At 33.1% G+C, this 17525-nt stretch overlaps 3 protein-coding genes across 3 annotated transcripts; 1 reads left to right on the forward strand and 2 right to left on the reverse strand.

Annotated features, from left to right (window-relative positions):
* Window positions 1–250: 250 nt before the first annotated feature.
* LOC126926084 (phosphotriesterase-related protein) lies at window positions 251–9242 on the reverse strand. The gene is made up of 8 exons (XM_050742208.1): window positions 9115–9242; window positions 3644–3761; window positions 3111–3270; window positions 2729–2919; window positions 1870–2022; window positions 1464–1628; window positions 1032–1252; window positions 251–496 (listed from the first exon to the last, which is right to left on the reverse strand). Exons 1-8 carry the CDS (start codon window positions 9139–9141, stop codon window positions 365–367), a joined length of 1167 nt encoding a protein of 388 aa, XP_050598165.1. The 5' UTR covers window positions 9142–9242; the 3' UTR covers window positions 251–364.
* On the reverse strand, window positions 4493–13999 carry LOC126925951 (cell division cycle protein 27 homolog). The gene is made up of 13 exons (XM_050741972.1): window positions 13823–13999; window positions 13218–13293; window positions 12987–13134; window positions 12539–12919; window positions 12153–12477; window positions 11876–12064; window positions 11508–11754; window positions 11194–11374; window positions 10892–11117; window positions 10640–10767; window positions 10222–10543; window positions 9998–10145; window positions 4493–9883 (listed from the first exon to the last, which is right to left on the reverse strand). Exons 1-13 carry the CDS (start codon window positions 13844–13846, stop codon window positions 9756–9758), a joined length of 2523 nt encoding a protein of 840 aa, XP_050597929.1. The 5' UTR covers window positions 13847–13999; the 3' UTR covers window positions 4493–9755.
* Window positions 14000–14446: 447 nt separating this feature from the next.
* On the forward strand, window positions 14447–17508 carry LOC126926074 (beta-1,3-galactosyltransferase brn). Its single transcript, XM_050742182.1, has 2 exons — window positions 14447–15150; window positions 15228–17508. Exon 2 carries the CDS (start codon window positions 15265–15267, stop codon window positions 16648–16650), a length of 1386 nt encoding a protein of 461 aa, XP_050598139.1. The 5' UTR covers window positions 14447–15150; window positions 15228–15264; the 3' UTR covers window positions 16651–17508.
* The last annotated feature ends 17 nt before the right edge of the window (window positions 17509–17525 follow it).

The following is a 17525-nucleotide window of genomic DNA, read 5'->3' on the forward strand; positions in this document are numbered from 1 at the left end:
AAGTGCGCTTGCAGATACGTACTCGAAGAAGATCGCGATATCGGCGTTTTCTTGCACGTATTTTCGTTGTATTTTCATCGACATATTTTTCAAACAGGGCATCGCTTCGTTACTTGGCAAATCGCGCTGTTAATTCAGAAAAACTCTATTTATTTTCAGGTTCATACTGGAAATTGAAATCGCCGATATGCAAGCTGTTTAAACGTTGAACTGTTTTGCAAATTCCAACCGTTTTAATAAAAAGTCGGTCTTATCGCAAACGTGTATGCACAATATGAAGTTTATTTGAAATATAATTTTTTAGAAATATACAAATATTCTTTCGCCTTAATTCCGATTTCGTGATACCTCTCGCTGGAAGCCTTCAAGACGTCAGCCAAGTTCTTGGATTGTGAATAGTTATCGTGTCGATTTCATCGGAAGTGTAATCCTTCAGCTCCATTCTTGGCACGATGTTGTTCAAAATATAAGAAAATCCGTGCCCACCAAATTTCATCTTCGTTTGAAAATGAAAGCGCGATATATTTCATTAGAACAGTCAGGATGGGTTTTTTCGTATTTCTTTTCTTCTATCATATCGTTAATAGATAGACCGCGTACGTTTGTGCATCGTTTGGAAATTTAAAGGTTTCAAGGTTTAAATCGGATAAGATTTAAATTGGAATTCGAGATTCTATTATGTGAATATACAGGATGGTTCAGTTACAGGTGTCAGAAAATTTAAAGGATGACTCTTGAAGTCGAAATAAGATGAAAATCAAGAGTAAAAAAATTGCGTTTTCGGCTTTGTTTTTTAATTATTGACGATTAAAAATCGGCCAAAATATGCCTGCACGCGAGCAAACCTCCTTACACGAACGCAAGGGGCTCGGCCTAAGCAGCGGGGCGTACAGCATGTAAAATACACGGTACATAAAGTATCCGAAGCATACCGATTGTCATATTTAGCTTCAGTTTCATTTATAAGACCATGAATTTGCACAAACGTCCGCAGTCTCGTGATTCATTAAGTACAATGTCTAAGTACGTACTAATCTGTGTTTCGTGTGAATGTCGTGACTCAAGAGTACACGATGCAGCTTCTGTTCATGTCGAAAATAATTCACATTATCGATCCGCTGCGCGTCAGAAATCATATCCACCTGTGGATTTAGCTGATAAAAGGAACTTTCGTATCCGAAAAGATCGAACTGGCAGTAACAATCCACTTCATCGGCGAACTCCAGAAGGTCCTCCGGGATCAGTATAGTTCCTGTCGATTTACGAATCGTGTTAACCAGGTAATAAGAACAAAACAATCGGTAATTGTGCCACGTTATGCACGAAATTGAAGATTTATATCGATAAAACAGTTGGTAACTTCTCGTTGTCGCGATTTAGAATTCCGCTAATTCTACAGGACTCGGTCCACCTTGACCTAACGTAACATATATACAGCATATATAGCATACGATTACACGTACGATCGAGATGAGAGAGAATCGCCTTTTTCGCATTGCCGCCAGCTTCTTGGTAAATTCTCATTATCTCCAAGGGTGCCGCAGAATCCCTTCCAGGATGAAAGCTGACGGGGCACTTCAATTGTTCCTGGACCTCGCCGGTTGCTTGGATAGACCGTTTCTCGAAAGCTACGTGAGAAATCGAAATACGATTAGTAGGATTAACCAGAAGTATTCGACTTTGCTCATACAAAAGCTCATACAGAAAGATTTAGGGTACGGTGTTCGAGACGCGGAGGTCACTTATAGGAGGTCAAGATATTTTCGCAAGCTACAAAGATGATAAAAGAGATCGTGTAATATTAATCGTATAAAATTGAACTGCGAATTTGTGGACATCTCGGAGTGACATTCAACGCAAGATACGTACGCGTAATTGGCCAAATGCTTCCAACTTCTCCTATGAATCCTGCTTTTACATCAGGATACTCCTCGCAACCAATAGTCATCTCTTTCAGCATTACATCGTACATGTCTTCCTTCGACAGATCCTCGTTATTTTGAGTTGCGCCAATGTAATAACCTTTCAGCAAAATTAGATAGGAAATAAATTCGACATTGTAATAAAACGAACACGAGATTTAGCTGACCTCTCGTTACAGCTACCGTAGAAAGTTGCTCCTCTTACGTACATGAACGTCCAACGATAAAACGATAAATGTAAATAGCAGGGACACGCGTTACGCGACAGCCTCCGGATTAATAATCGATTATCGGAATTACATAAAACGCGTTTGTTAGCGCGCGAAGGCTGGCATAAAAATTTCAGCTCCACCGAAACGATGTTTGGATTTTGATGTCGAATCAACGCGTAGTAGTCGTTGGAATGCGAATCCAAAGGAACAGCTGACACGCAGCCAGCTAAATCACCGCCACCCTCGAGCAACACCTGTTGATTCGTACCGGTAACGCGTTAACCAGTTAGCTGTTGCGAAAATATGCGTCGTGTATTTAAAACGTGTTGCAACGAGTAAGCGGTGACGAGTGTACTCGTCAAACACAGCTAATTGGCTAAGGAGTGAAAGGTAGCTCGGCATACGATCGATGTTCCGAGTCACTGTATATCCTGCTATCTTGGCAAAGTGGCTATTCACGTACGTATAGGGAAATTTGTCTCGAATGATCTTTTAAATTAATCAAAATCAAGATGCGCCATCGCACGTTCGTATTCGACCGAATATTTCACGGACGAATCAGGTATTCATCGATTGATCGCGAAAATATGTTACCAGTTCCGGCGATGACGTTAATTCCAGTCAATAAGCTGACTTTCTTCATGAATGGAATGTTGCGTTCCAAACCATGATTACTATTCTCCACGATAGTACCGCCGCCAAATTCTTTGTACAATTTTACATCCTCCAGAACAGCGTCCTCTGCGTACGTATCGTTGTATATTAAATTATACGGGCTACTGTAACTGTAGAAAGAAAAGCAAATCGTTGTAACCGCTGCCTATGTTCGTTTAAATCAATACCATAGCTATGATCTGTCGCTTTTCGTAGAACGTAGGTAAAGGAATGAACGAAACTTTGATAGAAATTCCTGTTTAATTAAATAAAAATGTAACTTTCCGCTGTTTGAATTTCCAGCTTCGTTTATTGCACTTACGGGTACTGTTTCAACACTCCGACGTTTTGAAGCTCGATTTTCCCATCGAGAAACCGTTTCAAATGATCCGGCGGCCGTATGTAAAACATTTCGTAGTTCATCGATAGATGTTCGTGCGTAAGGGTCCTCCCAAGCTGGTTCGCATTTCTCTTTCCAAGAACTTGAGAAAGAAGAATAGTCGAATAACGCGATTGTAACGCGCACGATAACTTAACGACAAACGTAAACGAGTAGGCGAATGAGAATGTAAAAATTACGAGCTACCATTTATAGACTTACAGACAATCATCCTCTACGATTTCTATTTTACAATTTCGCGTCAACTCACATAATTAAATAGCTTCTAATCTACACGCATAGTCGATTTTTTAAATTTTAGTCCTTTTACCATCAAACTTGTTATCGGTATCGGACAAAGGAATTTATTATTGGTAAGAAGTTGCAATTCGTAGCGAATTAAGTTTCGCCAATAACGTTAATTAGATTGGACAAAAGAGCTCCGAAAATAAAAGCAAGTAGGTTGTATACTTTACCAGTTTCTACGGAACTGGACGCGTGCGCCATCCTTTTATGTACGCGATTATGTATTATGTACCAGTTTTCCTCCGTATTCGGATTTTCAAAAATCACAAACAGACCACCGAACAATTTCCGCAGACACAAAGTAAGCGAAAGGATAATTAATCGGCGTTTGTACGGTATAACGTAACGAAGGTATCGTACGTCTGAACGATCTTATTTTTCCGTTTGCAATTAACTTGTTGAGATTTCTACGAACAGAAACGCTGGAAAACGTCCAATTCCTTGCCCTACTTGTCGCGCACTAACGTTTTATGTTTACATACGTTGTAACACTAATAAGTTACGTAATAAAAATACGATCAACACGCGTACTTCGACAAGGTCTTGGGCGAGTCTTTGTTAATCGAATAATCGGATAGATCAAATAAATTTATTTCGATGAAATTTGATGGCCAGCAGAAGGATTATCTTTTGAAAGAGATTCGCTGTTTCGCAACAATTAGAAATCTTTGAGAGACGCGCGAAGAAAATCTGAAAGGTGATCAAACGATAGCCTTTTTACCGTAACGAGGTCGGACGCGAACATTTTTTATCTGAGACAAAAATAACAAATGAGGAAATATTTGCAGATTGAAGGTCACAGTGGCATAAGTCAAGTATCCGAGAATTTAGACTTACTTCAACCTTCAGAACTACTTTTTAAATAGAAATAAATAGACGCGTTATGGTACGTAATTAACGAATTTCGTTCGTATCGGATTTTTCCGCATTTCGTTGAATGAAATTAAAACCTTAAAAATATTGAATTCCAAGGTTCGTTCAACGTCTTATGATCTAAATAAAGAGGATTAATTACAAGCTTTCTTATTGTTATCATTCGTTTTATCCAAACATTTACATTAATAATATTCGTTACATACTTTGGATTACTTTAATAAATTATATCTCAAAATATAATAAACAATTTGACTAATTATTTAGGTAGAGCTACCGTTTTCGGAATTCCTACTGCCACTTTAGTTTCAATTATTTTAATTAATTAATTTTTTACATATACATTATCTCTATAAGACAGAATCGTTATTTTTATACAATAATGTAATTTCCAGTATTTCCGCACTCGCAACGCATAGAATCATAGTTCGTTATTATCATTATAAAAGAAAAAATTCAATCGATATTCTCGTAAGATCCTTGTCTAACTTATAATAACGGATAAATACATTTTAAAAATTTCCGAGCGGACAGACTTTGCTCCTTACGTACGAGCAATGATATCTTAGAGAATTTGACTAATAATAATCGATAAAAAATTTCCTGCTAAATGATTCAACCGATATCACATAATTATATATAAACAGTGTTCGCTCGTTCGATATTAAAATTCATAATTGTTTGTCAAATTGTTTGTCGTATCATTTCCACGGATGAAGCCGAAGAAAAGGAACAAGGCTACGAATAAGTTTACACATATTTATAACTTCGTTCCTTCTGCGAACAGAAGCCTCGGTTTTGACAAGTTTTATTTGCAAAACTAACTGGTCGATCGTAGAGTAATTCTTCGATAAAACGCAGTAATATCGAGTGAACTAAAACTAGCGAAATTTTCGAAACGCAGAATCGTACGATCAGACCGGGGATATTTATGCAAATTCATATTCTCGTCATTGGCAAATTCTTCGTGCCATATCGGTCTACGTCTCGTAAAAACTTCAGCGTTTTCAGTTAGTTTGATATCATCGCGTTTGGTCGAAAACTGATCGCCACGTCTAATATGAAAAAATTCTCAAAGTACAGTGTTCGCATAAAAAAATGCAATTTTCTTTCCTTTTCCCGTTGAGAAACATAAAAATAGATGATATTTGTCTGACAATTTCTTACGAATCGTTACAAACGAATTATTTGTTACTTTTATTCTAAGTATCCCTTTATTATTATTAGCCCCCGTTTTACGATATCGGAGATTAGAAAGAAAGTAACGCTTTATACAAAGTGCAGGCCTTTATTTTGCACATACATCTTTCGTAACGAGTAACACGACAAAGTTCCTCGAAATTACTGCAACTTTCGCCTCTGTCGAACTGCTATTACAAGACTTGGATAGGCAAAGCAAAAACACACGGCGAAGAAATGAAACGTTTCGTAACGAGCCGTTTATACAATTCCGTAGAACGTTAATCCGTTTGTACGACGTTGTTACTTTTCTCTTTCTCTATTTCTCCCTCTTATCTGTACCTTACAACTAAAAAGCGTATCGATGAGTTGTAGGCAACAGTCGAGGATAAGTCAAAGGGAAGAAGCTTCGATTATTCATTCGCTCGGACAGTCGTGTTACTTTCGTTTCATCGGGTATGCAGAGGAAAAAATCGTTTGAGAACGATAAACGAATAAATAAATAAAATGAAACGAAGAAAAAGAAAGAAGAAGAAAATTATCGTAATGAAAATCAAAATGATCAAGCGTATCTGAATTCGAAGCCGATAAAATTGTCGAATGATTTTCTTTAATTAAAGAGCTTGTCAGCCTCGTCGTAGAAATTCTCTTTGGTTGAATTACGCGCGCGATAATTTTGTATTATACTTACAAATCTCAACGTAATTCTTTTGCATCCCCCTCTTTACACAAAAGAGAAAAAGAAATACATACATTACAAACTAACAAGAAAGAAAAGAAAAAACAGCCCGAGTTTCGTGTCTTTTTCCACGATGCTTCTGAACGCTATAAAATTCATCGTTTCTCAACTTTGTACAGGAATTACAAATCTAAGAATAAAACAGAAAATAAGAAATATACAGTCGTCCTCGGTCCACCGGGAATATTAATAAATCATTGTTCGAAACTACATTTACAAGGGAAATTCGACAAACGAATAAACGATAATTTGTAAAAGAACAAAAAAAAAAAAAAGAAAAAAAAATGTGGGATGTGCTTAAATCGAAAAAATTAATGGGACGAGATGCCGCATCACATATACCTATGCTTATATATTATATATATACAGATTTCAGTCGGCAATTCGTCTATCCTTTTTCGTTATCTCTCTTTCCTTCGAATGTATACAATATAAAATGCTACGACCTTCTCGTGCAATTTTTCATGCAGCACATATCAGAAATCATTGTCGTCATTAGAATGCATACCTTTACGTAGAATCTGGTAACACAATAACGTATCGTTAACGCGCCTAATATACGGCACATATATTTTCTTATGAACATGAACACCAGATACCGTCGTGCATACCGTATCATATCGTGATAAAGGGATTCTTGTCGCATACAATTAAATAATATTCCGACAGATGAACACCACCGAAAAGTCTATGACATGTGTTTACGTATTAGATCACCCAACTTATTCCGAACAAAGTGATCGTTAGAAACACGTGTTTCCAACGCTCATCGAAGTATAAGAATCAATATAACATTTAACCGAGATAATATGAAGTTTGTGTGACACAAAGGAGAAACAAGTTGGATATGTTTAAGGCACGCCAGAATTAAAAGTGATCGTTAACTACTGTACAGCAAAAAGTTCGTGATCGTATAACGTATACTTCATTCAGAACAATAACTGGGTCTGTCATTGGTAAATATATGACATAGACTTTCAGGATATTTTGATGAACACTCGCGAGTAGGAAAAAATGACTTCCGACTCGCTTATGGTCCTCAGAATCGTTTAGACCTACGCTCTTAGACTAAGAGATAGTACACGCGTGCCATCTCTAATTTCTCGTATTAAGATTATCGTAGCGCAAAAACTTTGAACGTTGTGGGAAGACTATCTTCAACGAATACGTAAACATAACTTAGATCTGCGATATGTATAATGGTAGAAATATAAAATGGAGACCTGACAAAATGGTAGCGTGCTTAAAGTATATTTACATTCTCTTCGGTATCTCGCGAGATTTCAGGCAATTAAGGCGTTCTTTGTAAAATCGATATTTTCACGATGAGCCGTAGTAAAAGGTTGAGTAACAATGAAATAAACACGACTCTCGCTTTAAAAAGGCGGAGACTAACGATTACAGATATAACGATGGAAATCGATCAAAGTCATTTATAATTTATTAAAAGATATAAAATGCCTATGGTAAAAAGATACCTATGCTAATGGAAGACTAGCAGCACTATCTTAACGCGAGACAAGGACAATACTCCGCACTGCATCGCAAACTATTGTACCGCTACAAGAGAAATCATTCGCGAAGCTAGGATGGAAACTAACAGCCAAAACGTGTGTCGTGTGCCACAAACAATTATAGATTGGACAAAAATACAGGCGATTAACAACGAAACATAAGAAAGGACGACTGGCATCTGCGAAGAAACATGTACACTGAAGAAAAGTTATCTTTATCGATGAGAAACGGTTCAACTTGGATGGTTCACTCGTATGTTCGTACTATTATCGAGAAGAATTCGAAAAGAACCATTAAGAAAAATTTTCTGACCTGGCATCGGATTAAAAGGAAATCAGTTTTCTAGAAAGAAAAATGAATTGTACAATTTACCTGCAATTAATAAAAAGTCACATTGACAAGTATGCAGAATAAATTGCTAAACCAGAATATATGTTCCAGCAAGATAATGCTGCTGTGCTTACGGCAAAAGTTATTCAAGAATATTTTTCAAAGGAAAAAATTTCCGTTCTTCGATGGCCAGCGTGCTCCTCAAACCTCGAAATCATTGAGAACTGTTGCAGATTGCTATCACGAGCTACCTACACAGAAGGCAGACAATTCGAAGATTTGCACGATTCAAAATCCTGCGATAGAAGAGAATTGGAAAATATTTCCCAATGCACAATTAAAGTCTTGTATAAATCCTTATCAATCAAGATGACTGAAGTAATTGAGAACCATGGAGCCTCTGCACATCGTTAAAAACATCTATAACTATGTTATTTATATACTTTTGTATTTATAACTTATGTAATATGAAATATAAGTTTATATTTTTCAAGTGTGCTATCACCTTGTCTGTGTTCATTTTCGTATTTATACCAAGAGAACTCATTGATGTAATGTCAATCTAAGTAATGTTTAGATTAGATAGATAGTGGAAGGTAATCTTCATATAACATTCAAAGTTTTCACAGTACCATAATTATAATATGAGAAATTAAAGATGGCATGCGTGTTCTATCTTTTTGTCTAGAATTATTATTACCCATTGCACAACAGTGCATTACATCGCGCACAAAACAATCTATCCATGATGAAACCAATTCCAAGATCAATCCAACGGTGATTACTTCACGACGAGAATTGCACGATCGTCCAATGACCACTAACATGGCCAAAAATATTCTTTTTATTGTTTGTTTGTTTTCATGATCACTAAATCAGCAACGGTAATTATATGAATAATAGTACTCGTAGCACTAATGGTGATAATATAGTAATAATAATTTACATTTACACTTTTCCATACTTATTTACTCAGTTAATTAATTATATTTCCTATCTACTTACGACATGCTTACGTTTACACTCGCTCATACTTCAACGCAATACAGTCTGTACTCAATCCTTAATGAAAATCATTAAACACTCGAACATATATATATGTATAAAAGTAAGACAAGCAATCGTAAAAAATATACAGTGAAACGCGTAATGTACAAGATCGATGAAATAGATATTGCTGAATCTCTCTCACGCTCCCTCCCTCTCTCTCTCTCTCTCTCCCCCCCTCCCTCTTTTTCGTGCTTTCCTCTTTTGTCTCTTTCTCTTTCATTCACTCACTCACTCGCAAGTGCGCGCGCGCGCACACACACACACACACACATTCTCTCAAAAACTATCGATCATCCAAAAGTACCTTCTTTCCTTTCCGACAAATGTAATAAAAAATAAACGACTCAGAGAATAGCTTTTAGCTTACTTTTTAGCTTCTCAAAAAGACGTAGCACTATTAAAAGTCTACGGAAACGATATAAATATTAAAGATAATAATAGCACTGCTCAGACAAAATTGACGAGTGCACGCGAAAGTATGGATCCACAATGAGCTAAATTAGTTGAAAAATTGATCGTATCGATCAATACAAAAGTAAATGGTGACGCGCAATAATGCTTCATTTTATAGCAATCTTGCACACAATAGGATATCTTCATAAACTATCGTCGCTATCATCGGCATGAGCTTCAACTGAGACATTTGCGGCGAGCCTCGCGGCACTTGCTTCTCTACTAGTATCAATCTCTTGTTCCATCGAATTACTCTGCATCTGCTGTTCGTCTATACGTATATGTGCACATAAATGATACCATAACACGTTAACAATATTAATAAGTTTTACGTAGTAAAGTTTCGTTTATGTAAAATTCATACGTTGAATATTATGCTAATTACCTGATTGAGTCGCTGGAGATTCTTCGTCTCCTTGACCTGGACCTAATATAGCTTCTTTCATTTGACTATTAACACCCTTTGGATCTAAGTCCGTCGCCCAACTAAAGTACATTAGTGCAAGATCGGTATTACCCAACTTTTTATGTACCTAACGAAAAAAAAACAACTTAAGTAAAAGAATATAAAATGTAATGACAAAAAAAAAAAAACATAGCAATGCTTACTTTCCCTATTGAATAATAGACTAGAGATTCTTTGGGTACAATATTTTTTAATTCCTCAAATTCCCTAAGTGCTTCCGCATGCCGACCAATTGAGAAGTTGATACTTGCACGATGAAATTTGCATAACATATTATCAGGGTCATTTGCGATTGCAGTATTCAGAGTCTTTAAAGCTTCATCAGTTTTCTTCAGTGCATGTTGCACAACACCAATGTGACACATTATTGCCGAATTCTGTGGACTAATTTGTAAAGCACGTTGAAAATGCAATTCTGCTAGACTATATTGTTCCTGTTTAGAGAATATTGTCCCTAATCCAAACCTATAAAATAAGAAAAACAACATATGTAAAATAATACAATTATCTCGTTATAAAATATCTTATAATTTCCTAAACAATCTCTTCAATTAAACTTACCATGCATTATAATGCCTAGGATCAAGTCTGATAGCGTTACGAAATGCAGTAATTGCCTTATCCAATTCTTCTGTAAGAACATACTCATGACCAAGCAGTGTGTAGGCATATGGAAAATTGGGATCTACCTATACATTTGAAAAATAAAACTTGCATCTCAATTATAACTGACAAATTTATCACTATATAAAAAAATGTAAAACGAAAATTAAAATCTCCGTCAATATTAAAGTGTACAAATAAACGACGTACTTGAATAGCTCTTTGAAAGAATTTAATTGCCGTTTCATGCTCAGTTTGTGCAGAAAACAGATTTCCTGTAGCACACCAAGCTGCTGGAGAATTACGATCTTCAGAAACAAGTTCTTGTGCTAGAGTAGACAGTTGCACTTCAGCATGCAAATGCCATAAAACTGTACTATAAATTTCCATAAGTTCAGTCCTTTGAGGTTCCAACTGCCTCACTTCAGCAAAATAACTACCAAAAAATAGTGAGTTAGAATTTCTTATCAACTATTTCAACTTTTTAATTTTACAGTTTAGTAGACACCAACCTAGCAGCTTTTTTATAATCTACCATTTCAAAATGTGCACGAGCTAACATAGATAATACCCATCCTGTATTATAATGTCGTGCTGGAAGAACACTTAATATTTCAACAGCTTGGGTACAATTAAATTGACTTAAATGTTGATATGCCTCTCCTAATTCTTGTAGCAATGACATTAAACCCTCTGAAGAAAAAAAAGAAATATATATATATATATATATATATATATATATATATACACGTATATATACATAATACATAAACTGTTGAGAAAAAATAATTTCTTCCAAAACGAAGTTATAATATTGATAACATACCAGCACATTGTTTCTGGAGTGTTACTGCACAGACATTAGTACTACCTTGATTGTTTAATGCATTTACACTAGCTACAGCTTTTTCTGATGTAATTGTTTCAGTTTTTTCTTTTTCATTTCGATTTCTCTCATTTAATTCATTAAAGTTAGCTTTATTTAAGTTAGTTTTTGAAAGTCTAGCTTTTGTTTTGCGAGACGGAGACTTTGGAGTTGCAAATTTATTTCTATTTGGAGATTTATTATTTTCCTAATAAAGAAAAAAATTATTTTGAGTATAGTTATAATACTATAACACTGAATGTACCTACAATATCATACAATACCACACAATTAGGAACGAAAAATTATAATAAAACAAATAAATCTACCTTGACTGAATAGCTGTGACTGAAGAGCCTTGAGGAACGTCTAACATTGGTACCTTGCAGTGTTGGTGGAGCTGGTGTTGGAGTAGTAGGTGTAGCTGTTACGATATTAGCGTTATTACTTGTATTTCCAGATTGTGAAAATACCGGTTTCCCTTGCTGTAAAGGAGTTTCCTTCCTTGACATTAATTGCTGCAAGTTAAAATATTTTCTATATAATTTAGTATATTACAGCATATATATGCATTTATAAATCAATCAGTTGCAACTTAAATCTTACCCCTACATGAGCCCTTAAACTGCTAACACGTTTTGCTAGACTTTTCTGATCATTAGCTTCTGTAAGAGTAGTATGTGAAGGTAAAACTGTTGGTTCAGGTGTATTGCTTTCCAATGGTAGAATACCAAAACTTGGAGTAAGGGGGCTCATTGTATTATTGAACATACTACGATACCGTGGAAGTTTAGCTCTTGGTGATATTGAAGGACAATTATTATAATGTGTAGGTAAACTTTGTGGACTTTCATCTACAGGAGAATATAATCGTATACCAGGTCCAACGCCATTAATTATAGTTGATGCCATTGTGATTTGTGCAGGGGTACTATAAAATACGAATAACATAATATAAAGTTATTTAAATATTTTAAAAATTGCATACTTACACAGTAGTCCCATTTGTAGGTGTACCATTTGAATTATTTGTAGGTACAATGAGATCAGATTCAGTTGCATAAATGGGAGTAGGTGTACTACCATGGCACATTGCAAAATTATCTAATTTATCTAACTGAAAAATTTTTGTAGGATCTACTACTTCACCAACATTACATAATTCCTCAAACGAATGCCAAAGAAATGGATTTAACTTCAAAGCCAATTTATGCGCATCATTTCCCTTTGCTGTACGCATCATCTTATAATAAATCTTTGCTATAATCTGAAGCGAGAAGCATGCATGTTCTCCAAATTGAGTTACTATTTCTTCCAGGTTTTTTAACTGTTTATAGTATCCCCCAATTATCACGGCTTCTGCTTCTGCATATCTGGTAATTAAAATATCAAATTATATAAATACATTAAAATAACAAAATAGAACAATTTAATACTTACTTCTCTAAATCATAACAACATTTGGCTAAAAGAAATCTGCATTGTGCAGAATTTGGAGCTTTCTTGGAAAGTAGTGCATAAGCTTGTCTAACTCGCCCTGATCTATAATAACATGTTGCCAAAAGAAATAAAGTTTCCTCTGAGTCAACTAAAATGACAATATAATATCGTAATTAAAAGATGCCAAGAGATAAATTGAATGTTATCAAAATTATAATTAAAAAACCTTACCTTCTGCACACAACCTTTCTGCTAAAAATATTGCATCTGGATAAGCATAATGATTTAAACAATGCCATATGGCCGCCTGTAATCATACACGTTAGAATATATTGACATAACACACAAATACACATAATGAAAAAAACATTTAATCATATTTTTACAAATACAAAAGTACATACATCATATTTGTTGTTAACTTCTAATACACAAAGTAACATGCTGACATTCATAAAAATTTATTAGTTTATGTACAAAATACAAAAAAATCATAAACGTCATAAAGGTTTGTACTTATTTATAGTCATATCCCCTCCCGTTTACGTCCATTTCGCAAAAGCAAACAACCCTAAAGAAGTTTACCCTCACATAAGAATATATTCAATATCAAATAAACTAGAATCTTGATAACCTGATTAATGGTAGAATATCGCGAAAGTAACGAAGCATCATAAAATATCGCACAGAATTGAAAATCAATTTTCTGTTGAATAACAAACATGCGTGTAAACGGTTTTCAATTTCTCATGTCAGTATCAATAAGTGTGGATGATGCGTCCAGATAGAAAATCGCACGTCACTGCCAGTTATTTCTCAAACTTAATCAATCTTACCTGCACTGGTTCCTGTACAATCATCGTTCACACGGCAGACTTGGTCATATAAGAATAATCTCGAACGTTTCAAGAAAATTTAATGAAGAAAATCCAAAGTCGAATGACTGGTGTGTATAAAAATTTCTTAGGAGTCCATCTTTGCTCCGATTCTTTTGAAGTGAACAACTAACTTCAGAACAAAGGTTTACCAACATTAGAAGAATGTCAATTCCATAAGGAATTAACAGTGTATTTATAAAAGAACTAAAGCTATCTTCAAGAGTTAAATACTTTCAACAGAAATTACTTTTTCTACAAATATAAATTTTAAGTTAATAACATACTGTTTATTTAATGTTTCATTTAAAATTTAAAGACGTAGGGAAAAACTAAATTTCTATCGCGATGATCCGATATGTATTTATATATATCAAATTCTTACGATAAAAATAATTATAAAATTGTTATTAATCATATCAATGATTATATCAGCATAGAATATTGCTTAACTTTGTTATAAATATATTTATTACATCTTATGTACTTTATTCTAGCGTTTTATTATTAACGTTATAACAACGCGAGTTTTGAAAATTTAAATAATTTATTAAATTTTGTTGGTAACACTAAAACTACTCATAGAGTATAGAGATATAAGAATAGAGTGCGTGAGCGAGCTGAAAAAGTGATATAGGAATAAAAAGAGAATGCTCCATAGAGACTCTTTGGATCCTTGTCTAATAAAGCATGCACATTCGTACAATAAATATGAAGTATAACACCAATCTAGGAATATTATGTCCATGCACCAATCAACGAAGGGCGACAATGTCATGCCTGATCAGATAAGGACTGAAGGGGCCTTTATGCAACGTTCTCTTTCTATTCTCATATTGCATCCACTTACATGAAAACATATGACCGCGTACTCTATCTGTGTATATATATATATATATATATATATATCAAATTACCTCTACCTACCGACAAAAGCTTCACTACTAGCGAAAAAGTATACAATAAGTCACTAAGTTTAAAATATCGAAATGTATTATAATTAATAATGAATATAAAAATGTTTGTTTAATTGATACCAATTGACACCAACGTTTAATTGATATTAATATAAAACTAAATCGATGTATTCAAAACATTACAAGTTATACCTGTATGTATATATCTATAGTATAAGTCATTAGTTCAAAACAATAAGTAGCATTTTGCAATTTTATCCTTAGTAAAATAAATAAAAAAGTAAAATATTGATATAATTAAGATATTAATAAATTTATCATGTTGGAGTATACATTAAAAACATTCTTGAAATCCATATACATAACAATCATGTAAGTACTTACATTTTTACATAAAATAATAACATAAAGATAAATGAGGAGAAAATATATGTATATCATTTTTATAGGCAATGAAGCAATTATGTAAAAATATACTTTATAAAGATGTGTTGTTTATTGCATACCTGTTTTCACTCAAGCCTTCGTTTAACATCAAAGACCAAGTTAACATATATTTGTATTTGTATTGGTCTTATTATATTGCTTAATTATTTCGGAGCATTCACACATTTATTTGAAATTACATATGATTCAAATTTTGTTTACCCATATGAAGGTGATGTGCATGAATTTGTAAATGCATTACGACATAATAGAAAACCTACTGTTGAACCCATAAATGAATATAAATATACATTTTTAATTGATAATGAACAAAAATGCGTAGACCCTGCATACAACATGTTTCGTGTTGTCTATATAGTAAAATCTGCAATAGAAAATTTTGAAAGACGATTAGCAATTAGAAACTCCTGGGGTTATGAAAAAAGATTTTTTGATGTACCCTCAAGAACAGTCTTTATGTTAGGTGTACATCCATATGATGATGAACTTCAAACAAATGTAAGAATTGAGGCTGCAAAATATAAAGATATCATACAAGCAGATTTTATAGATTCATATTATAATAACACTATCAAAACCATGATGGCTTTTAAATGGCTAGTAAAATATTGTTCAAACTCAAAATTTTACATGTTTGTCGATGATGATATATATGTTTCTGTAAAAAATGTTTTAAGATTTATAAGAAATCCAACTAACTATCCTGATTATTTAAAAGAGCCAAAAAAAATCGATACCCATAAAAAGAGAGAAATTAAAGATAGTGATAAAATGGAAGAGTTAAGTGATGATACAATTATACAAAAAAATGTTCATGCTTTAAATAGAAAGAATTTGTCTGTTTATGAAAAATTAAAAAGAACACATTTTATGCATAGATTAAAGCAAGATTTTTATAATAAAACATTACATACACTTCCTGCAAATAATTATGATATACAAACTAGTATAAGTTTAAAACCTCTCCAGGAAGAACATATAAAAGATGAATTGACAATGAATAGAACAAAAAGACAAATTTTTGATTTTGAACTTCCAGAAGATGTTAGATTATTTGCAGGATTTGTATTTGTATCTTCACCTCATCGTCACAAGTCTTCTAAATGGTATATTTCTCTTAATGAATATCCTTACCATTTATGGCCACCATATGTTACAGCTGGTGCATATATACTGTCTAGAGAAGCTCTTTTAGATATGTATTATACTAGCCTTTATACTAAGTATTTCAAATTTGATGATATTTTTTTAGGCTTAGTTGCGAAAAAGGCAGACATAGAACCTTTTCATTGCGAGGAATTTCATTTTTATAAGAAGGATTATACGAAATTTAATTACAAATATGTAATAAGTTCTCATGGATATGGAAATCCAAATGAGTTATTGAATGTATGGAATGAACAAAAAGCTCTTGGTAATGCCTAAATTTTTAATTGTATCCAAAATATTTCTAATATGAGTTTTATTTGAATATGAATATATTTTTTTAAACATTTGAAAATAAAATCAAATATCATGTAGTTCCATACTACTCATATCTCTAAATAAGGAAATCAATACTTTATATATTTATTTTGTACAATAAATATATTTAACTATTGTATAATGTACCCGCATTAGTAATTCAAAATATGTATACTTGAAAACAATTTTTTGAAGTCAAACTATAATAAATAAATTAAAGTGAATACAATAAAGTGTACATACATAATTAAAACTGTAGTTAATTCGATGATATATGTATAGGAATTTCATCTCATATTATGAATTACTGAAAGGTTAACGAATTAATGAATAATAGACTAAAAATTCTTTCATGTAATCAATTTATTATAAACTATATTTAAAAATAGTCTTATAAGAACAGACATAAGTATAATAATCAATTTTTATATATATAATAAGTTATTATAGTAAATATAATTACTTATATAATGCTTTTATACAAATATCACACAATTTATAACTCATATTTGAATAACTAGTTACAATTAATACTAGTTATTATATATACCACAAAACAGGGAATTATTAATAAGGGAACATATAGCATAAAAATGTGTACAAACATCTTAGCAGATAAGTCAAAATAACAAAAAATAATGAACTAGGAAATATAAGCTATATAGTAATTAAGATATAGCTATATTTAGGTAGTAAATTAAAATTTAATTTAGTGGAATAAATTGAGATAGAAACAAAATGTATTAAATGTGCAAATATTCAAAAGAAATTGTAATAGGCATAAGCTTCAATACAATAAAGGAATACAGTACAATACAATACTAATATGTAATATT

Source organism: Bombus affinis, chromosome 2, assembly GCF_024516045.1.
Source record: "Bombus affinis isolate iyBomAffi1 chromosome 2, iyBomAffi1.2, whole genome shotgun sequence".
Taxonomy (NCBI): domain Eukaryota; kingdom Metazoa; phylum Arthropoda; class Insecta; order Hymenoptera; family Apidae; genus Bombus; species Bombus affinis.

Coding starts and splice junctions, on each gene's coding strand:
- LOC126926074 (XM_050742182.1), top strand. CDS start 15,265: ATGTGTTGTTTATTGCATACCTGTTTTCACTCAAGCCTTCGTTTAACA.
- LOC126926084 (XM_050742208.1), bottom strand. CDS start 9,141: ATGAGCGAGTGTAAACGTAAGCATGTC. Junction 3,762..9,114: donor AGTGTAAACGTAAGCATGTC/GTAAGTAGATAG, acceptor TTGTGTCTGCGG/AAATTGTTCGGTGGTCTGTT. Junction 1,629..1,869: donor AAGCATTTGGCCAATTACGC/GTACGTATCTTG, acceptor TTTCTCACGTAG/CTTTCGAGAAACGGTCTATC.
- LOC126925951 (XM_050741972.1), bottom strand. CDS start 13,846: ATGATTGTACAGGAACCAGTGCAG. Junction 10,768..10,891: donor TCTTTCAAAGAGCTATTCAA/GTACGTCGTTTA, acceptor TCAAATGTATAG/GTAGATCCCAATTTTCCATA. Junction 10,544..10,639: donor CCTAGGCATTATAATGCATG/GTAAGTTTAATT, acceptor CTTATTTTATAG/GTTTGGATTAGGGACAATAT.